We start from the raw sequence: 21,654 nt of genomic DNA on the forward strand, positions 1-21,654 counted from the left end.
TAAATATGACGTTAAAGACATTTTACGGGTAGTAGCCGGGAAGGATTTTCCGATTTCTCTATAATCGAAGATCCATGAACGTCGGCTAGCATCCCCCCAAGCCTGGACTCGCCCTAAGGAATCCTTCGTAATCGTCGCTGTGGTCATCTACCGAAAGCTTGGTTGCAGGAGACACACACCAGATTCCAGGTTCGGGTGTATTGTACTTCTGAATCGTGGAGTTTCTTACAGCCTTCTCCTCCTCCTCCCCCCTCTTGGAATGTGGCTTTCAACTGTTGACAGTCTGATTAGTTGGTCCCCGACATTAACCCTGCTTAGTTGATGAGAAATGTCAATCGCTAGCCTGCTATGGCCATGTGTATGCCTGCTGACCGACCTAGGCACCTATCCGACTAACAGCTCAGCTCCCGAGCCTACCAACCTAGGTACCTGGGCAGATTAGAGGAAATGGTCGTGCAAGGCAAGTAAGCAGTGACTCGACGTGGTGGTCTTGGCGCTTTGGAACAAAGTCCTAAGTCGAGAGGCTGTGAGCATGGTTGTCGAAATAAACCTCGGTGGCTCAAAAATCCTTCTTTTTTCATGGGGGAAAAAGGGGAAAAGGAGCTACGCCGACTAGATGCCGGTTCTATTTGATTTGTAGTCACAAAAAGGAGCAATGTAGTACCACTAATGCCTATCCCGTCCGACATAAATTGCAACACAAAAGACTTGTTGGTATAACAGATCGTCAGGCACGCATTTACGGCCCGCGTGTAACATTTTCCAGACCTGTCATAATGCGGATTTAAAGTGATCTGGTTATCCCGAGACCGCGCCACTCGCTAATCTCGCACACCCTTTAATCCCAGAATTCGCTTTCAGCCCAATTGAGCTTTTCCTCCCTATCATCGTCCATCTTTGAAACCCGACCCCGATGTAAGGGTGGTAAAACCGAGGCATGTTTACGTCGCTTATCCCGCTCCGTTATCTTATCCCGTTCCGTTATGTCCATAATTTCGAGTATTGTCTTGATGAGCTTTTAAGAATAAAAATGGAGTTGTGTTGATAAACCGTAGATGAAAACTTGGCATCGCTCCTCTCAAGTTATCCTCTAATACCCATTCACGAGATTTATTTGACTAAGATACTATCTTTACCTCACCTTACCTCCTTACTTACCCTAAGCACCTACCTAAAACCTACAACCATGCCTCCATCCCCCAGCTCCGTCTTCAAGCCCAAGTGCGCCACGGGCTTCGGGCTCATGGGCATGACCTGGCGGCCCAAGCACACGCCGGACGCGCAGGCCTTCGCGGCGATGAAGAAGGCCATCGCGCAGGGCGCCACCTTCTGGTCCAGCGGCGACTACTACGGGATGCCGGAGCCGTCGGCCGGGCTGGCCCTCATCCGGCGCTACTTCGAGGCGCACCCGGAGGACGCGAGCAAGGTGACGCTCTTCATCAAGAGCTGCGTCGACTTCAAGACCATGCGCCCGACCGTCAAGCACGACCAGGTCATCGCCTGCGCCGACGCCTGCATCAAGCACCTCGGCGGCGCCAAGAAGATCGACATCCTCGGCCCGACCCGTGTAGACCCTAACGTCCCGCTCGAGGAGACGCTGGGCGCGCTCGGGGAGTTGGTGGCGGCCGGCAAGATCGGCGGCGTCGGCATCAGCGAGGCTGGCGCGCAGACCATCGAGAAGGCGAACGCCATCTACCCCCTCAGCCTGGTGGAAGTCGAGTTCTCGCTCTGGACCCCCGACTTGCTGACGAACGGCGTGGCGGCGACGGCGAAGAAGCTGGATATTCCGCTGGTCGCGTACTCGCCGCTGGGCCGTGGTTTCCTTACCGGTCAGATCAAGTCCGTGGATGATATCCCCGAAGGTGATATCCGGCGCCGGTTCGACCGCTTCCAGCCTGAGGTAAGAACCCCCTTTCCCGGTGCAGTTTACTTGCACTGCGCAGAGAACCACAGACTAATTTCAATCTCCATTCCCAGAACTTCAACAAGAACCTCGAGCTCGTCGAGAAGCTCAAGTTCTTCGCGACAAAAACCGGCGTCACGCCCGCGCAGCTCGCGCTCGCCTGGATCCGCGCGCACAACGACTCGCCCCAGGCCGGCACCATCATCCCGATCCCCGGCGCGACGTCGCCCGAGCGCGTCGAGGAGAACACCAAGGACGTCAGTCTCTCGGCCGAGGAGAAGGCGCAGCTGGATGAGATCCTGGCCTCGTTCAAGATCCAGGGTGGGAGGTACAACGCCCAGCTGGAGGGGATGCTTTGGCGGTAGAAAGGTAAATGTAAGGGTTGGGGTTAGGGATAATGGCTTAAGCGCATTTGGTAGAATTAAAGGGGGAAGGTGGCAACTAGTCTAGTACTTACATAGGTAGCATTTAGACAAATGTAGTAAAAAAAAGTCACTTAAGCTTTAACTATTCTGTGATAGTAAGGGTGTTACGTGAAGTGGTGAAGTCGTAACGTTCATAATTGCGATGCGATGTTCTTGGCTCTAGACGCAACCTTGAAGCCCACCTGACAATAGTAACTATTGGAAGCCCCCACCAGCTAGAGATATAGTGGGGTTACAGTGGATATGCCCCGTAATCCAGGGGTCCAGGTACCGGGTTATGCCGTTCTCACAAGTCACGACTCACGAAGGATCTTAGGCCCTGCAAGGTGCCTTTTTAGTACGCTTGGGCGGCTTTTAGGGCTGCTTAAGCTTCACTTAGCGCGTAAGAATATCCAGGGCTGGAAGCCTTCAGGGTGTCCCAGGTGGCAACCTTGGAACTATTTAGCAAGCACCTAGTTATTCAACTTTGGACATTACTAACCTAACCAAGGGCTATACAATACATAGTATCTCACCATTAAACACGCCACAAGCTTAAGAGCAACAAAGTTGATAATGATTTTGTCTCATTATTTTATATCATTGATGCTTATTTCATGATTCTACTTATGCCTGCCTAACTTTTATGACTTTTAAGATATCCATTTATCTAGCCATCTCACAGGGTAACAACCAACTTCGTACCACTAACATTCGCCGGGAACCTCCCCAGCCCCTTCTCTATCGCCTCGAACCCCTTGCCCACCACCTCGATCTTGATCGGCAGCTTGAACTTGCCCTCCTCCACAATCTTGACCAGGTACTGCAGCGCGGTCGGCTCCTGCTTGAGGATGTTCTCGGCGCCGACAAGCGTCGACTGTAGCCCGGCGGGCAGCTTGGCATCGGGCCGCGTGACGACGAGCGCGTACAGCTTGGGGCCGTCGGCCTTGATCGCCTCGAAGACCGCCGGCGAGTCCGGGCCCGCGCCCACGGTGTCGATGACGGCGTCCACGCCCGCGCCACCCGGCGTCGCGGCTTTAAGGGCGGCGGCGTCGGACTGTGCGGAGCGCTCTAGGACGACGTTGGCGCCGAGCGATTTCAGGTGCGCGTGGTGGGGGGCTGAGCTCGTTGTGATGATGGTCACGGACGGCAGGGCGATGCGCAGGAGCTGGATGGCGGAGGCGCCGACGCCGGAGCTGCCGCCGAGGACGAGGATGGACTTGGGCTGGTTCGGGTTGCTCAGCTTGGAGAGGCCGGGCAGTTCGACGTTGAGGCCGACTACGATGGTGGCGGCGGCGGTGAGGAAGATGACGCTTTGGGAGCGTTAGTAGGTGCGCTGACTGACGTAGCAAAGCAGCTTTAAGATGCGGGGGCCGAGGAGAGGAAAGAAAACGGGTAGGTAGGTACTCACGGCAGAGAGACGGCCTGCTCAAAGCTTAGGCCGGAAGGCTTCTTGGCAACCTCGTGCTGTGCTACCGTGTAGACTTCTGCGAATGCGCCCTGGCCTATGATGCCGTGGGCGTAGCTCATCACTTCATCGCCGGCCTTGAAAGCGGTGACGCCCTCACCGACCGCCTCGACTACTCCGGAGGCATCGATGCCGAGAACGGCGGGGTAAGACCGGATTATGGCGCCGAATGCAAGGTTCTTCCAGTCAATCCCGTTGAGTGCTACGGCACGGGGGCGGATGGAGACTTGTCCAGGACCAGGCTTGGGCAGGGGTACCTTCGTGAGGGCAAACGGCCCGCCCTTTTGGGTAAGTTGGTATTGCTGGATAGACATGGTGAATGACTGTGAGATGCTGACTTAAAAGGTGTATTATTATTTCTTTCCTTTGGAAATGAGAGAGGTAAAGTGTGATTGAGGATTTGGCTTGGCGAGCTGTAGTTCCTAAGTAATAACTTAGGTGAAATATCATTATATGGTGATGAGCGGTCAGGCTTTGACGGAAGGGAAGGATTGCTTTTTTTTCCTCGGGCGCGGTATACCCGACACTTATCCCGAAGCATCGCCTGATCGGAGAAACGCAAGATATCACGTCACCGGAAAACGAAGTCGGTGACAAAGACCGCCGTCCTTCGCCATCGGAAATAAGTTTTAAGTCCCTGAGACTCAATGGTTGACAAGTTACACACATGGCGAGCCTGCTCTTAGGTAAGCGTGCAGCTGTCGTCAGTGGCTTACTGCAGCATATAATATGTACCTATTAGGCTAGGGAGGTATGTAGGGAAGAATTGAAAATCGTGATTGAGCCCCAAACGGAGTTACTCAGTTTGCTATGTTCGCAACACGATGATGTGGAAGTGCTCATACTAACAGCGAGATAAACGGGAATGGTGATAACCTTGGAACCGACAATGATATAATAGCGACATAAGAGCGAGATGACGAATCCCAATGGGTGGAATTGTTAGTGGTACTGCAACCAACATTTGACGAAAAGGGCAAAAAGGGGGAAGAAAAGACGAGAGAGCGGCACAGCAGTTCGAAATTCAGGGGAATGGACCGGCTTAAGAACCTGAGGGTTCCATAGAACCGATTGGTACCTAATCAATATGTCAACCTAAGTAATACCGCAATTAGAGGGCCAGGGACTAGGTATGCAGTAACTATGTATGGAGTGTATGACAATTATTGTTGATGGCTACCAGGTCCTATGGGAGATAAAGGCTAGGCAGGTACTCAAGGGCAAAACCGAAGATGTTGCCATTACATTTCGTTGAAAGGGTTCTAGGCCTGTTAAGTGATGAGACATGCGCCTTAATTAAGTGTATGGATGTGATAGAATAAAGGAGCTGGGAACTTAAGTAGGTTAGATGTGATGGATTGTTCACACTTCGTACTCCATTGATAGGTACTGCTCTCACATCTTATTGAACTATGCTAGGAAAATGATTATTGATAAAAGTCAATGAAAGTCATATCATGAACGAATATGCAATGAAATAAAGCAAACTACCTAACCTCGACTATGCCAAAAAATAAAACTACAATTTATGCCCTCTATCCAGATGATTCTAACCGTAACCAAGAAACCAGCCAACAATGTTTAAAACTTACAATCTCCACCAAGTTCCTACATTCGTAAGTATTATAACCCCTACAAGTTAGGTAAACTATTTGTTCAAGAATCCAATCTCCTTCCACACATAGATGTACTTCCTGACCACCTCCTCGCTCACCGGGCCCACCGCAGACAAGGTCTGCGAGTGCTCGAGCGTGTTCTTGGGTTCCAGCACCAGCCCGCCACACGACATGCGGAGGTAATTGCTATCGAGGAAGTCGACGAGCGCCGCAGCCGGGTTATTCCTCTGCGGCGCATCCCTCACACGCTGGGACCACTCCTTCAGGGGAATCAGCTCCTTGATCCCCAGCGCGTCCGCCAGGATGCGGTTCATCTGGCTCCAGGGCTGGCCGACGGGGTTCTCGATGTGGTAGAAGTGGTAGTGCTGCTTGTCGTGCCGCGGCAGCACCAGGTCCCCCAGCGTGCCGGCGATCTCGTTGACGGGCGTCCAGTAGACGGTGCCGTCGACGTCGGGCAGGGCGCCGAGCGTCTGCGACGACTTGATCAGGAAGCCGAAGTGCTCCATCGGGTTCCAGTACCCGCTGACGCTCGAGCCCGCGATCTGCCCCAGCCGCACCGTCATCGCCCGGAAGTGCGCCGGGTGCCGGTGCAGCGTCGCGTCCAGCATCCGCTCGCACCCCCACTTCGCGTCCGCGTACCCGACCGGCAGCAGCGCCTCCACGCCCACCCGGTCCTCGGGCACCAGCGTCGTCGTCTTCTTCTTCTCCTCCTCCTCCTCCTCGCGGTTCCCGTAGTTGCCCACGACGCTGATCGACGAGATCATCTGGAACCCGAGGCGGAAGGAGGCGGGGCGGCGCGCGACGACGGCGCTCGCGAGGTCGAGCAGGTTGCGCATGACGCCGAACTGCGGCTCGAAGCCGGGGAGCGCGCGCTTCACGCTCATGGGCCACGCGTTGTGCACGATGTGCGTGACGGAGCCGGCGAGGGCGTCGTACTCGGCCTGCGAGAGCCCGAGCTTCGGCTTCGCGCTGTCCGTCTGCAGCACCAGCAGCTTCGGCAGCAGGTGCTCCGGGAAGTGGACGCCCTTGTCCTTCATCGCCTTCTTCTGGCGCGTGAAGGGGTCCGCTTTGTTCTCCCGGTTGAGGCACACGACGGTTTTGACGTCGGCCATGTGCGCCATCTTGAAGACGAGGTGGCCGCCCAGACATCCCGTTGCGCCGGTTACTAGGACGACCTTTTCGTTGTCCGGGGTGGAGGTGGTGAGGGGGAGAGGGGCGGGGACCGAGAAGCCGGCGGTGTACTTCTCGACTAGTTCGTCGACTGCCTTCTTGCGAGCGATTAAGGCGGGATCGGTAGGCTCTGGGACTGCCTTGATCTCCTGAACTGGGGGAGGAGAAAAATAGACTGGGGCTAAAGCTGGCTTGGCTTCGACAGGTTTCTCGGTGCTCGCACTGCCTAGTAGCAAGTGCTTTAGGTCGCCGACAGTTGGGCATTCCAGGAACAGAGACTCGTGCTGGATATCCAGCTCGAGCTCGTCCCGGAAGCGGCTGACGATGACTAGCGACAAGAGCGAGTCAACTCCGGCATCGGCGAAGTTGGTGTCGTTGGTAAGGTCCTCGGCCGCAAGACCACTCTCCTCAGATATAATGTCGAGAGCGCGCTGGAAATCCACCTTGTTGCCAAGTGGAGCAGGGGCTTCGTCTATGACAGAAGAAGCTGAGCTGCCATTCACACTATCACTCGGGGTGGTGAAGGTGCCGCTCGACATTGGCGTGGAGGCTTCGCTGGAGTTGTCCGATTTGGAATCTCCCAAGAAGGCCCTGAGATCTCCAACGGTGGGACACTCGTAGAAGAGCGCGTTGAAGTCGAGGTCTAGGTCGAGGTCCTCTTTGAACCGAGCCGAGATGGTCAGGCCCAAGAGGGAGTCAATGCCCACGTCGCCAAAGTTGGTGCTGTCCGTCAAGTCAGAGATGGCGAGGCCGCTCTCTTCGGCAATGATAGCTAGAGCTCGGGTGACCTTGGGCGAGGGGACCGAGTCCCCGGAAGCTTTAGTGGACTTTGACGCATGAACAGGTGCCTGAGGCAGGGTTGGGAGGGTGACCGGCTCCTTTTGGGTAAGTGGCTGTTTCTTGGCCTTGCTGCCGCTTTCGATAGATAGGATGACCCTCAGCACACGGCGGGGGACACCTTGCATCTGTAGAGAGATATAGTCAGTAATGTTATTCTTATAAAGGTAAGGAATGATATCAGTAGGATAACACGTACAGCGAAATCTCCAAAGTGAGCGACGATCTTGTCACCATCCAAGATCATCACATCGCCCTGCCATAACCGGTCCTTACCCTCCACCATGCGTGAGTAAGTCGTGTAGTTCTTCTCAAAGCTCATTGGCTCGAACATCTGGAACGAGCCCCAGCCGTGGTTGACGTAGACATCGCGGTCCAAATCGTTGTTGTCGTTGCAGTTCATCGTGAATCCCGCACACCACGTCAGGGCGTCCATGAGGCCGGGGTGAGTGTGGAAATCGCCGCCCTTGTGGAAATTGCTAAAGTCAAGGCGACTCGTCGCCTCTAGTGACTTGCTGTCCATGACGATCTCATCCACAGCCCTGTAGTCGTCGTGGAAGCGTGCAAGTGGTCGGATGGCACGGTAGACCATGGCGCGGTTGAAGCGAGCAGTGGTGCCCGTGACAATTCCCTCGCGGAGGACGCGGATCCTTTCTTTTACGTTGACGACTTCCTTCTGGAGCTTCTGCTGGAGGCTTCCGTCCGTGAAGCGGATGACGCAGTTTGAATGCTCTTGGAGTCTCTTCTGGCTCTGCAGGCGAGGGTTAGTATATCGTATAGGTAGTATGAGACAGGAAGATGTAGAGTAAAACCGGAACTTACATCGAAAGTGAAAAACTTAATGGCCACCGAGTTCGATGACCAGTCAGCCTTTGCGTGGGCTTGAAGAAGCTGCTCGGAGGGGTCGGGTCGGACCATCAGGGCCTTGAGAATGGTCATGTCCGCAATAACCGGCGTGAGTCCTGCCTGAGTCGGCTGGTAACGCTGGAGCAGGTAGGTGCCCAGGCTGAGCGAGATATCACCGTAGACAGCCGGGGTGCATAGAGGAACCCCATCGACCTCGTGGCCTTCAATCAGGGGGCGGAAATCCTTCCGTCCGATATCTGACTCGACGATCATGTGGGCTTTGGTAGAATCGCCCTCTTCCTCGACGACCCGGTGGATAGTCGTGCTCTCAATGCGCGAGGAGTTGTTGATCACCAACGGAGGGTCTCCCTTGCGCAGCGACCAGTCGTTCACGTACTGCATCCAGTACGGCTTCAGGTCCCAGTTGTAAGCTGGTAGCGGGATGACCTTTTGGGAGGCCGGGAAGTCTTCGTGATAGGCGGTCCACCGAATGTCTGAGCCCCCGTTGAAGAGTGTCTTGAGCGCAGTCGTAAGAGTTTGGAACGTCGACCTGCCTCTCTGTAGGGACACCAGAGCGTTGCTCTGTTGGCCGAGCACTGCTTTCACCATGCCAGTGATGGCCGGGTGGGGGCCAATCTCCAGCGTCATGCTCTGGTCACCGAGGATGTGATGGCTGTTCGCCGTGAGTAGGGCCTTGTGCATGTTGACAGGCTCTCGGGTGTGGCGGGCAAGGTACTCAGGGGTAAAGCTACCAATGCCAACAGAGATGCTGCCATCCAAGGGGCAGATCACAGGGACCTTGGCCTCGGAGAAAGTAACACCGCTAGCTATCGCCTTGATATCCTCTAAGATGGGATCTACTTGGGAGGAGTGGAATGCATAGGGGACCTTGAGTGCTGTCGTCTTCAACCCAGCATCCGTAAGAATGCTCTTGATCGCGGTAATGTCCTCGTTGATACCAGCCAACACCGTCTCAATTGGTGAGTTGATGCAAGCAATCTCGTATTTGCGGCTCCTCAGGATGTTCGCAATCTCATCTACTGACGCCTTGACGACTAACATCGAGTGGGTGTCTTTAGTGCACTTCTCCTGGAGCACGGTCGCCCTGGCTCCGACAAGGTAGATGGTATCTGCGTCTGAGAGAACACCGGCGGCGTTAAGAGCCGCGTATTCACCGAGGCTGTGTCCAACCACGGCGACGGGGGTGATGTTCCACGATGCCCACAACTTGCTGAGGGCGATTTGCATGCAGACGCTGGCGAGCTGGACGGCGGTGGGGTTGAAAATGCCGATGTCTAGTTCCTTTGATTCAATGACGGGGATCGTAGACGGGAATCCGAGGCTCTGCCCGATGCGATCCAATCGGCGCATCTCGGTGCGGAAGAATGAGAAGTTGTCGTAGAGCTCCTTCGCCATTCCGGGATACTGTGCACCCTGGCCTGTGAAGGTAAAGACAACCTTAGGTGTGCTCTTGGGTCTGGTCATGCCTGCCTGGTCTCGGATGGCTGTCTCGATTTGAGCGGAGATATCACTGGCGCTTGATCCAGAGAGCATCACACGGTGCTGGTGGTGGATACGGCGGGCAGTAGTGGTGTATGAGAGTTGACCGAGGCTAACATCCGCATTCTCCTTCAGGAATCCAAGCAGCGACTTGAGGTTTCCTTGTAGGGAGACACCATTCTTGGCTGAGACAGCAACGAGGTGGTGGTTTCGTGAGTCAGGGGCTACATCCACAGACTTGGTCTCCAGGGGTGCATCCTCAATCAGCAGCGCGGTGTTTCCACCGGCGGCACTGAAGTTGTTCACGAAAACTCGTCGGGGCTTCGAAGCATCGGTGCTCCTCTCCCAAGGAGTAGGCTTGAAGGCAATGTTGACATTTCGTTCCTGAAGATCAGTCGGGAATCTGTGGTTGATCTTGGTCTTGATGCCGCAGTGTGGCACAATGGTGTTCTTCTTCATCATCAACAAGACCTTGATGAGACTGGATATTCCTGATGCGGCCTCACCGTGGCCCACATTTGCCTTGGCTGATCCGAGGTAGAGAGCCTCACTGCTGCTGCGGCTCTTCACGACTTGTCCAGGGGGAGGGGCAAAAGTCTCTAGAACACTGGACATCTCTCCAGCGTCACCGGCTTGAGTACCCGTCCCGTGCATCTCAACATATCCGATGGAATAGGGGTCAACAGCACCCTGGTTGAGGATCTTTCGGAAAACTGCTCGCTGAGCTCCAACGTGAGGTCGGGTAATAGACTCAGACTCGGCCGAGTGGTTTGTGTAAGCGCCTAGGATTAATCCCAAGATTGGGTCCTTGTCCGCGATAGCGTCGTCGAGGCGCTTGATGATTATTGTCCCGACTCCCTCTCCGCGGCAGTAGCCATCGGCGGAGTCATCAAAGGTTTTGCAGTTACCCGTCCGAGAGAGAAAGTGACCTTTGTCAAGACCAGCCGTCATGTCGGGGTTGGTCAAAACATTAGTACCACCGGCGATGGCGGTATCAATATCGCCTCGCCAGATCGAATTGCAAGCAAGGTGAATGCCAGCAAGACTGGATGAGCATGCGGTGTTGACCGCGAAACTCGGGCCACTGAATTTAAAGAAATAGTTGATACGCCCCGGGATGAAGGCCTGGTTGCCTCCGGGGATGAAATATGTATCGACATTCTGAGCGCTGTTGGTCTCCATCCAGTCCATGCTGGTGACACCGTAGAAGACACCGACACGGTCACGTCGTGTTGATGGGGTGGCGTCAGGAACAATTCCAGCTTGTTCAATCGCTTCATAAGCCGTCATCAAGGCAATTCTCTGTGCCGGATCGATTTGAGGCGCTTCCCGAGGCGAGATGTTGAAGAATCGCGCATCGAAATCAGCGGGGCTCTCAAGCCAGCAGCCGAATGCCGTCGCGCTCGTGTTCTTCCCCTTTCCTGTAGGGTCAACGTGTGTCTTGGCATTCCAGTGGAAGTCCGGCACAGGCTTGTGGACATCTAGACCTTGGTAAAGGAGGTCCCAGAAAGCCTCATTGTCATTGGCTCCAGGGAATCTCCCTGACATGCCGACAATAGCGAGCTTAGGCTTTCGGGGGCCAGAGAAATCATTGTTGTCAACTGGTCGTTGGCTCTGTGTTGGTGAAGAAGGCAGTAGCGTGCGCAAAGACGTCTGCTTGAGCGCCGTGTAGATCAGTTGGTCGGCCTTGGTTCCAACTGGAACAACCTTGAATGACTGAGGCTGCTCATGCTGAAGGTAAACCTGCAGCTCCTCGAGAACATCGCTCCATCGGATGGGCTGTAAGAGGATTTGCCCAACTGCAGCTCGTAAGAGAGTGCTGAACTTGCCGCTTTGGACCTCCCTGCCAGTGCTGGACAAGATGGGAATATGATTGGGGTGAGAGCCGGTGATGGAGAGATCGAGGCTCCCAATGATCTCGTCGACATCCTCTGAAGAGAATAAATGTGGGGCGTGATAGGGCCCGAAGATGGGGATGGTCTTGGAACCGGTACTGCGCAAGTTACCCGATCGAGTAAGCAGATCAAGCGATCGCGACGGGCCGCTCACAGTTATGCCGTTGGGGGCATAAGCACTAACGTATGGTCTAGCGGATAGAGGTAAGGTCTATATTTAATTAGCAAGTTAGGGGTAATCCAAGACATAGGTGTCTAGAAATGATATCGAGCTACTAGGTAGTAGAGCTAGCAGGCCTAACATAGCTTGTGGTAGGTAGTAGGTAGGGTAAGAGGCGGGTAAGGGGTAGATGATTCATGATCTTACAGTTTCTTCGCCGAACTTGTGTACAGCCTCAACAGATGCCAAGCCTGGAACAATAATAGACCAGCTCTGATCCGAGGAATCCGAGGGCTGAAGTCGTTGTGCCATGTCAGTCACGTGCATTCCTACCCTGAAAGCCACAGTGACGGCATCCAGGGCGAGTGGCACGAGCTCGAGTGTGTTACGGCTGCATCCGACAGCGGCTGCAGCTAGAGCTCCTGTGCAGAGACCCAGCACCCGTGAGTTATCGACGTGAAAATTCCACGTGTCAGCTTGACTGTGCAACATTGTTTAGCTGTCATGCTGATGCTGTGCAACGGAAAGTGACACGGTTCTTACCTGATGAAGGCTCCAAGTTGATACATGCAGGTCACGGCCATATCGAGAGCTATACACCTCTTTCCATCGTGCTTCCACAAGAGAACGTCGTCAAGGCAAGTGAACCGTGGGAGGTCATCCCTGATCTGAGTCGGAAGCTTGTATATCTCTTTGCGAATCGCATCGTAGGCTTTCACTAGGAAGTCCTCTAGGATGGGGTTGTGTCGATGCCGCAGTAAATCCTTCAGGCCTGACTCTATGTCGTACGTCTGGTCCCCGAAGAGATACAACTTCAATGGGCTAATCATCTTGAAGTTTAGCGAATGGTAGTTTAGGTAGGTAGGTGAAGAGATATGTGGGAACTCTGGTGTCTTTTGCTCGAGACTGATCTTGGTAGTTGACGGGTGCTCGATGTCTATCTTAACGGATGGCTCTTGAGACTGTCTGGCAGAGCAGAATGTGCTTCTTCTATAGAGACAGCTACTCCATTATTCTGTCTCAGTTTCCCCAGGTCCGGGCATACTCTGCCTCATCTCTCCCCAGCTTCCCAACAGCCTCGACCTAGCTACCAGGCACCGGCAACGGACTCATTGGAAGAGATAGCCAACATCTCCCGAGGCACTCTTCATAAGCCCCGACGATTATCACCAAATCACCCGGAGGATTCCCGATTGATAGGAAATTGTGAATGCTAAACCAGAATTGCGTACCTGCATGATACGCCACCTATCCGCTTGGACCGAGAGCCTCAGCCCCGAGTTCTAACCGATCTAGAACGTTGTCTGCAGAGCAAAGTGGCTGCTTATTTTGACCTACATGCATCGAGGATGAGTCGACTAAAAAGCCCGAGGAAGGGCGTCTCACCCCATTATCGTGTTTTGTTTAGATGCCAGTCCGCCGCAGCCACACACTGTACCAGACAATAATCCACTACTTTTCACTAATTAACATAATCAAGACACAACTTTACTCTACATTTTCTTTATTCAGGGAGTCCTAACACCCCTAGTCGGTCGATAACATGCAATAAAATTGCATCGTTAGCTCAAAAAGGTGCCTAACGGGGATGGGTTGGTGAAGGATGACAGGATATTACCTACCAACCTACCCGCTTATGTCCCCCTTTCTTGATTCAAACGTCATGACTCATGACCTATGATACGAAGGCAATAGAATGAGTTGCTGACACCTTCAAACACAACAGCATTCTTATAAATCTATAATTCGGACCGAGGGGGTTATTCCGTTCCGCCACACATAGGACGTAGGTACATCGTAAGTAAACATAGCTTGGTAGGCATTTTGTATTACATAGGTACTGGTCTTGCAACAGGCAAATATACGAGCGTAACACAAGCCACGAAGCACATCACGTCTTAGGTGCCTATGGTATATGTAAGGCATTATACATAATACATAGTAAGATGAACGACTGCGGTCAGAATTTTTGTGATACGATATCAATGGATGACCTTCGTATCTGTTTGTTTGCTTTGAAGGTGCTTAGAGCCTATGAGAAGCGTTCAATTGATCAGCTGACTGAAACATAGATTGCATGCTTGGGTTAAGTAGTAGATACTACCTGGCTAGATATTCCCGGCTTTCTATTTGGGTACCTGAGAAGACAATGTTACAGTGTTGGTGTGTCGATCAATGTAGTGAAACAAGACGATCATTTCAGTTCAGTTCTATGAATAGTATGAGTAGTTGGTATGTAGGTAATCTATAATACTGTCTCATAGCGAGGTCATAAGTAGGTAAGGTAGACTTTGGCATCTGCAGATAGAAAACAACATGCAGTAGTTCTAACGAGTAAGCGAATCAATCGAAGCTGTTAGATCTGAGATCATGCAGCTATCTATCTACAAAGTAGTATTCAACAGTGGACATGCAGTAGTCATGTGGTATGCATGTGGTATTCATGTGGTGTATCAGATATCATCCCAAGTTATCGTTGAGTACCACGAGGGACCTGAACAGCTCTGCTTACCTACCCATGGTAGCTCGAGCTCCATGCGGCGCCCACAGTTTCTCCGAATCTCTGGGACTCGGCCGATGGCTGCATGATGAGCTGAAGGAACAACACCTAGGCAGTCGCTTATCGAGCCATTGGATGGTTACACGATAGGTATATCTTAGTCGAATCAGGGAAAGAGGATGAAGAGCTGTGTGGCTGGTTTGGGGCAACGGAAAGGATGCAAAGACGGCATACAAGCCGATTTGGTATGACGATGGCGGCGGCTAGGGCTGAGGCCGTTATTCTAAAAAGCAAAAGAAAGAATTAAAAAAAGAAAGAAAAAAAGAAAAAAGACCATAGCAGTCTTGTCGGTAGAATCCCCTCATGCATGGATGAGACATTGATGAGAGGTAGGCAGAATTTCAAATTACGGTATCTAGCTCTCGATCTTTGAATATGATAAACAAATCTACCTATTTTGACAACAATTTCCTGATCACGGCCCCTCCCCCTTTACATATTGACACATTCATTAACCACCTGACACATATCTCATATTCCATACCCCTTACCTACCTAGTACCTAGTTAGTTGCGTGCAGGCGAATAGTCACTTTCTTTTGCCAATAATGATCAATACTTCATCACGGACGTCTCGGCAACCAAAATTACGGTTCAGTTGTGACGGCTGTGGTTCAGCGAAGCTCAAGTGCGATCGTGGCCAACCCGAATGTGGACGATGTATCTCTCTTGGCATCCCTTGTGTCTACGGACTGTCTCGCAAGATGGGAAAGCCCAGGAAGAGGCCACAAATCCCCAACATCCCCAGCGTATCTCGCACGCCAGGCGAACAAGCCAGCCCCAGGAGCAAAGATGGGATATCCGATGACAAGATATTCAGCCATCGGACAAATGGTTCTATCAGTGATTCAGTCTTGTCGAGGTCCGCGTCGGCTTCGAGCATAACGGATATGCACGCAACATGGGGAACGATGGACGACTACACCAGCAACGCCGTTTCGAGTGTTGATGTCATGGACGCGTTCCATCACGATCGACTTGGTCCATCGCCCACGAGTTTATCACCTCTGAATGCCGGCGAGTGGGATATGAAGAATATCGGGGACAACATTTCATCCAACAATTTAGAGACGGAACCTTTTCTTGCATTGGGATGGACAGGCTTTGGTGACTCTCCTCCCACCACGCATTTCACCGCTGCCCAAACCCTATTTGACGATACAATATACCCCGACAGCCCCTTGATAACCCATGACGACACCAAAGGGCACGACTGTTCGCGAGAGGCCTATGATCTCCTCGGCAACCTGTCCTTTCTAAGCCTCCACAAAGCCTATTCCGCAACCACCACCACAACACCATCTCCCAACGGGTTTGTAAGCCGCGTCCCCCTAGACTTCATCCTGCACATCAACCGCGAAGCGAGCGAGCGGCTCAACCGACTGCTGAACTGCTCTTGTGCCAGCCACCCCCACCTCTCCTTCCTCCACGCCTCCATCATATCCCGGATCCTGCTGTGGTACTCGCGCGAGGCCGGCTGCGCCCAGCTCTCAGCAGCGTGGAGCCCCGCGTCGGACACGGCACTGCGTCCCGGCGTCGTGTCACCGCCCCCCAGCTCGATCTTCAGGCCGCTGTGCGGCTCGCCGTCGTCGCGGCTGAGCGTGGCCACCAGCGCCAGCAGCTCGAGCATGCCGCCGGGCACGCGCGCCACCACGCCCGACCTCGCGCCGACGCAGATGACCATGGGCTGCTTCAGCATCGACGACCAGCGCGTGCAGACGGCGCTGCGGATTCAGCTGCTCCTGGGCGAGATGAAGCGCATTGGCTCGCTGATCGACACCTTCAACGCGCACAGCTCCGCCGGGGGCCTCGACGAATCTACGTCCGGGAACATGGATACCTTGTACAAGAGCCTGGGCTCCTGGTTGGGCGGCGAGCACTCGAGCATTGTCGCGATGATGCGGTCCAGGTTAAGAGAAGTTGGGATTTGAAAACAAAATGTAGAAAACACTACCTTACCCAAAAGAAAACTGATAGAATTACAAATTTCCCGTCCTGTTTGTCTATCTAGATTACTTGTATATAAAGCCTCATGTATATTACTATTACAATAGGTATTCCAAATAAGCAAAGATAAATTTTTTCAACAGCCTTCAAAAGTACCTTCCCAATGTTCGGATTTGCGTCGCGGCCTGTCTGGTTAATTCTTTTCTTTTTTTTCTTTTCGACTTTTTTGAACCAATGGTGGCTTTTGTTTCATTCCCGAAATTCGAGGCTTTACTGTAAGTCGGGTTTAGTTAATGGAATGATTCTGAATACCTCCGACTGCATGCGTCAACGCGAGTTGAGACACGCGAAATAGGGAGGTAGGTAGGTAAGGCAATTCTTGCAGGTTCATTGATGGAGACGTGCGTGCATAGGTATGACTATTTTCCCCAATGAGAAATGGGATTGGCATACCATTGTCTCAAAGGGAACTACAAAAACACTAACCCCGAGAGTTGCTGAGAGAAAGCCATCTGATGATATGGAATGCTATGAGAGATATTTGCACTGAAAGAAACCGGTTTGTTAAAAATCTCCTAAATTGTCGACGAATGTCATTTACCCCTATTTCCGGGAACATTCCTCACCGCACATTCGGTATACTAGTTCACTTGCTTCATCCATATAGGTGAAATGCACTCATAAAGGACGGAGAAGGAGATTCTGATATCATCATTATTTCGAAGTATTTAACGTGGCATGAGATGACGGTGAAATTCAAAATAACCATACAATTTGGTATAGTCATCCCTTAAATTGATGGAAAATGCAGATTTGCACATTCAACATATAGCGCTTTAGCTTATTAGCCAACTTTTGTTTCTCATCAAGTCTTGATATTTTAACACACAACGAACTCCTCACAAACGACATGTATGTGATGCAAATGGCCATTCATTCCTAAGTCTTTCAAAAAGAGCATCAAAACGCTATCAAAACAAACCTTCAACGACCCCCCATCGTGGCACTGCCAATGTGCACTTGTGCTATTCGTTCAATACCTACTTTTGCACTTTCACTATCTGCCGCGGCTTGTAACGTTGTTTCTGACAGCTAGCTACGCCAGCGTCCTGTACGCGCCGGCATCAAAAACTCTGGAGGCGTTTGCTGGAGCCGGCGCCAATATACTCACACTGTGTCTTAGTGATGACTGGAAGCGGCAGATGTGCGTTGTGAGGCTCATTTCATGTACTGGCATGTTCCTTGGTGCCGGGCGCATGGAGTGGAATTCTTTCTCTCAGCTCGTGGTCCCCTTGAAGCAGTGGCTCGTAACCGAGACAATCAGAATGATGTCGACATGATAGGCTGAATCTTGCCTAATGAAAGATGTAGAAAAGTACCTACCTACCTACCTACTTACCTAGGTTAGGTAGGTAGGCACTGAGCCATGAACATAGTGACCACAGATAGGCTATCTAGTACGTGGACTACCCTCCACCAGGACAGAAATAGTTCGATATGGGGTACGAGAATGAAGATGAGGATTCGTCTTAGTATAGCAAGGAAAAGTTCAGAGTGATGAATGTGGTCCACGTTGGCGAGTTCAAGTTAGGCAACTATTTTAAGGGATTTGAAATGGTTCTTCTTATGCTACACACGTACGGATGCTGGTACATACGTAAGTCGGCCTTTGCAGCCACTGCAATACCGATGGATGATCTTCATTGATGACTCTTCATTACTTTGTAACCCTAGCATAACGCCTTTCTACACTTTTATGAAATGATATAGATTTTTTTCACTTAAGGTGCTTACCTACGTACCTGGTCACATAACGGTAACGGCAAATACCTCATATTAAGCATTACGATTTTATGACCTGTCACAATCTCATCATTACCGAATCTACACACCACAAACAAAACAACCTACTTTTCGTATGTAGGTAAGCCTCAACAGTCGGTGTACAAGAAAGTTGACATCTTTAAAAGCCTATTCAACGTCTTTCAGTCTCTTACCCATTCAACCTACTCTAGCCCAAGCCACAGAGACGCAACATTCGTCTACCGTCTCGGCGCCCGACCTGGGCTTTTTGCCGTCATATGTTTTTCTCTCCCTCTTACGATCGAACTAATTCGGGGAGCAAAGGTATTTTCTGATTGGTCCAACCTTTGCATATGCCAAGCAAGGGTTGAGGGGCCGCCCCGGACGGTTCTGGGTGAGATCCGATGTAAGACAATGAGAGAAGAGACAGGGGGGGAATGTGAGGCTCGGTAGCTCGCTAATATGGGCGCCAAGGTCGCTTAAGAGCCCGAAAACGCGATATCTCGGCCAAGTGTAATCCCGTCTTACCTTATTCCGAACGGCTTTTCCCCCTTTGTTTGCTGGCTAGGAGGTAAGTAGTTGGTAATAGGTACAGAGAGCCATGCTTCTTGAAAGAACGCACCGGAACTAGTCATTTCCCAAACGACCCGGCGTGGAATTGCAGAGAAATGCGAATCAAACGTGTCGGTCCCGGGTGTGTTGGAACTCGTGCTCATAATATGACTTGTATTAATCTCCGTGGCCTCCGTTCACAACGAACGGCCAAGCGAATAGGCCGGAACACTCTATTCGGGCATCCTGCCAAAAGGATCAAAAGGCCAACTACTTTAAGTAGCCGTCACCAACATTCTAAAAATTCATCGGAAAAGGGGGTTACACTTGATATCATCCAAAAGAGCTCGAGACTGTTGGTAATCCTAAAAGAGAGACAGACACACAAGAATAGAGTCAACCATGTCAGCTGTCTTAGCTCTATACCACGAGCACAAGCTTGCTCTGCTGGCCATCGGCCTGGTCCTAGCCGGCCTTGTAGCATGGCTTCGACGCGATACCCGCCTGAGCAAGATGCCCGGGCCTAAAGGCTACCCGCTCATCGGTATTGGCCTCAGTCTTCCTGCGAAGGCGCACGTTAGTCTTCGAGAATGGGCCGCCTCGTACGGCGAGGTCTTCAGGCTGCGCGTAGGAATGTACAACTGGGTCATCATTAACAGCCCCCAAGCGATGCACGATATATTGAACAAGCAGGTACTATGCACGCCGATCTCCTAACACGAGATATTCCCAATCGCTCCTTTGGCGTTTTAGGCATGTAACCAGCAGAGAGACATGTGGCTGACCGATCATCTCTAGTCCTCCAGCACATCCTCCAAGATGCCGGCTCCTATAGGCCACGACGTGGTCGCGGGCGGGATGCGCATGTTCACGCTACCGTACGGGGCCAAATGGCGGACGTACCGCACCATCACGCACCAGCTGCTCTCGAGCACCATGACGGCGACCTTCATCCCGACGCAGGAGTACGAGACCAAGCAGCTGCTGTTCGACATCGCCACCGACAACGCGAACCAGCTGGACTTCAACATGCACGTGCGCCGCTTCGCCTTCAGCATCATCATGACCAGCACCTACGGCCTGCGCATCAAGACCTGGGACGACGAGGACGTGCACCACGCGCTGGCGAGCGCGCGCATCCTGGGCCAGATCACGCGCGCCGGCGCCTTCATGGTCGACGAGCTGCCGGTCCTCGCGCGCCTGCCGAAGTGGCTGCAGCCCGGCCGCAAGCAGGCCGAGAAGTTCTCCGTCCCGCTGCTCGAGGCCAAGATGATCCTGTGGCGCCGCCTGCAGGCACAAGTAGCGGCGGGCAAAGCGCCGACGTGCTACGCGCGCGAGATGATGGAGAACGACGAGGCGTGGCGCAAGCAGGGGCTGACAGACGAGGACGCGGCGTGGATCGCGGGCGGCAACGTCGAGGCCGGGTCCACCACCACATCCGTCACGCTGCTCAGCCTCCTCCTCCACCTCGCCGCGAACCCAGACGTGCAGCAAAAGGCGCACGAGGAGGTAATGCGGGTGGTCGGGCCGGACCGCACGCCGGGGTACGACGACATCAAAGACCTGCCGTACATCCGGGCGTGCATCAAGGAGGTGCTGCGGATGCACCCGACGCCGTTCTGGGGCATCAAGCACTACGCGGACGCGGACGTGACGTACAAGGACTACGTGATCCCCAAGGGCACCGTGCTGCTCGCGAACACGAGCTTCATCCACTACGACCCGGCGCGGTACGACGACCCCTTCGCCTTCCGCCCCGACCGCTACCTCGGCCACCCCAAGTACAGCGCCGACTACGCCAACCAGAGCGACCCCTACCTGCGCGACCACTTCACCTTCGGCATGGGCCGCCGCATCTGCCCCGGCGCGCGGCTCGCGGAGAACTCGCTCAACATCGCGCTCGCGAACTTGATGTGGGCGTTTGAGGTCCGGCCGCCGCTGGTCGATGGGAAGGAGGCGGAGGGGGTGGATGATAGCGACGATGCGTGGGAGGAGACGAGCTTCAGGGGCCCGAAGCCGTATCAGGCGCGCTTTGTCCCCCGCAACGGGAACACGGTCAAGGTTATCAAGGGCCAGTGGGAGACGGCGGCGAAAGAGGGGTATGTGCTTAGGGGTAATACTGTAGATGTGAATAGTGTGGTGATATTTTAAGGGATGGGGGGTGGAAATGTATATGAGATGGGAAGACTGTATTGTATGTATCACGTGTTGGTTTTCAGAGTTAGTCATCTGGGCAGGTTAGAGACGGGTGTCATATTATGTAAGTTGCTGAAGATAAAATGTGATCTGAGAGATGTTGCTTTCCAATACGGTGCACCATTAGTGCACATCCGACAAAACTTTATTTTTTATTTTCTAATTTCTAATTCCTAATTTCTAATTCAATTTCAACCAACAGCCATCAATCAATACGCTAATGTACAACTTCAACGCCTTTTATCTCATTCAAATAAATTCGCAAAATTCCCAAACTAGTTGCATCTTTGTTGCTTTAATTGTAATAACTGATAGATATATGTTTTTTCAAATCTTAGACCCTTATATTGATTGATCTTTTCGGCCGCTACTGTAGATGCAACTATCCTGAATTCAATTGAGATGCGGCTCAGGTGGCCCATGCGCCGTACCACATCAAGCTTTCAACCTATTACAACTCATCCAAACAATCTTCAAATCTTGAATTTAAGACACTAATCTAGAGCTCTCAATTCAAGGATCAGATTGAGCCCGGTTGCACGCTTTTAGCAGCCATATTGCAGAATTTATTCAAGGTTGAACTTGCAGGTGCCAGATACTGCAGATTGGGTGTTGCTCTAAATAACAATCAGCCGGTCTCAGCTCCCAGCTTTGAATCCTAATAACTTTTTGAAGTCTATAGCTGCAAATATGTAACCTATATCATTTAAAAGCTTATTTAATTTTGAACTGAATGATATAGGTTTGATTGTTGGTTGAAGAATTGTGTAAATAGATATATTGAAGTTTGTAATAACT

The 21,654-nt window shown here is 52.3% G+C and overlaps 5 protein-coding genes across 5 annotated transcripts; 3 read left to right on the forward strand and 2 right to left on the reverse strand.

Moving 5' to 3' along the window:
• Positions 1–826: 826 nt before the first annotated feature.
• On the forward strand, positions 827–2,454 carry GGS25DRAFT_315914 (NADP-dependent oxidoreductase domain-containing protein). The gene is made up of 2 exons (XM_049257769.1): positions 827–1,900; positions 1,978–2,454. Exons 1-2 carry the CDS (start codon positions 1,187–1,189, stop codon positions 2,266–2,268), a joined length of 1,005 nt encoding a protein of 334 aa, XP_049115411.1. The 5' UTR covers positions 827–1,186; the 3' UTR covers positions 2,269–2,454.
• Positions 2,455–2,986: 532 nt separating this feature from the next.
• Positions 2,987–4,703, reverse strand: GGS25DRAFT_532272 (GroES-like protein; the record flags this gene model as incomplete). Its single annotated transcript, XM_049265569.1, has 2 exons — positions 3,719–4,703; positions 2,987–3,620 (listed from the first exon to the last, which is right to left on the reverse strand). Exons 1-2 carry the CDS (start codon positions 4,087–4,089, stop codon positions 2,987–2,989), a joined length of 1,005 nt encoding a protein of 334 aa, XP_049115412.1. The 5' UTR covers positions 4,090–4,703.
• A 467-nt stretch (positions 4,704–5,170) lies between these two features.
• GGS25DRAFT_315992 (ketoacyl-synt-domain-containing protein) lies at positions 5,171–11,948 on the reverse strand. Its single transcript, XM_049257770.1, has 3 exons — positions 8,221–11,948; positions 7,598–8,149; positions 5,171–7,526 (listed from the first exon to the last, which is right to left on the reverse strand). Exons 1-3 carry the CDS (start codon positions 11,290–11,292, stop codon positions 5,424–5,426), a joined length of 5,727 nt encoding a protein of 1,908 aa, XP_049115413.1. The 5' UTR covers positions 11,293–11,948; the 3' UTR covers positions 5,171–5,423.
• A 2,769-nt stretch (positions 11,949–14,717) lies between these two features.
• GGS25DRAFT_532276 (uncharacterized protein) lies at positions 14,718–17,645 on the forward strand (the record flags this gene model as incomplete). The annotated part of the gene is made up of 2 exons (XM_049265570.1): positions 14,718–16,267; positions 17,411–17,645. Exons 1-2 carry the CDS (start codon positions 14,907–14,909, stop codon positions 17,643–17,645), a joined length of 1,596 nt encoding a protein of 531 aa, XP_049115414.1. The 5' UTR covers positions 14,718–14,906.
• A 1,298-nt stretch (positions 17,646–18,943) lies between these two features.
• On the forward strand, positions 18,944–21,057 carry GGS25DRAFT_316020 (putative O-methylsterigmatocystin oxidoreductase). The gene is made up of 2 exons (XM_049257771.1): positions 18,944–19,353; positions 19,459–21,057. Exons 1-2 carry the CDS (start codon positions 19,063–19,065, stop codon positions 20,809–20,811), a joined length of 1,644 nt encoding a protein of 547 aa, XP_049115415.1. The 5' UTR covers positions 18,944–19,062; the 3' UTR covers positions 20,812–21,057.
• Positions 21,058–21,654: the final 597 nt, after the last annotated feature.

This window comes from Hypoxylon fragiforme (genome assembly GCF_022984875.1).
Source record: "Hypoxylon fragiforme strain CBS 206.31 chromosome Unknown GGS25scaffold_6, whole genome shotgun sequence".
In the NCBI taxonomy this organism is placed as follows: domain Eukaryota; kingdom Fungi; phylum Ascomycota; class Sordariomycetes; order Xylariales; family Hypoxylaceae; genus Hypoxylon; species Hypoxylon fragiforme.

Bases quoted from the DNA above. Each gene is read 5' to 3' on its own strand.
- GGS25DRAFT_315914 (XM_049257769.1), top strand. From the start codon at position 1,187: ATGCCTCCATCCCCCAGCTCCGTCTTCAAGCCCAAGTGCGCCACGGGC. The intron at 1,901-1,977 runs GTAAGAACCCCC...CTCCATTCCCAG, and splicing joins TCGACCGCTTCCAGCCTGAG to AACTTCAACAAGAACCTCGA.
- GGS25DRAFT_316020 (XM_049257771.1), top strand. From the start codon at position 19,063: ATGTCAGCTGTCTTAGCTCTATACCACGAGCACAAGCTTGCTCTGCTG. The intron at 19,354-19,458 runs GTACTATGCACG...GATCATCTCTAG, and splicing joins ACGATATATTGAACAAGCAG to TCCTCCAGCACATCCTCCAA.
- GGS25DRAFT_315992 (XM_049257770.1), bottom strand. From the start codon at position 11,292: ATGTCAGGGAGATTCCCTGGAGCCAATGACAATGAGGCTTTCTGGGAC. The intron at 8,150-8,220 runs GTAAGTTCCGGT...CCTCGCCTGCAG, and splicing joins TTAAGTTTTTCACTTTCGAT to AGCCAGAAGAGACTCCAAGA. The intron at 7,527-7,597 runs GTACGTGTTATC...ATCTCTCTACAG, and splicing joins CTCACTTTGGAGATTTCGCT to ATGCAAGGTGTCCCCCGCCG.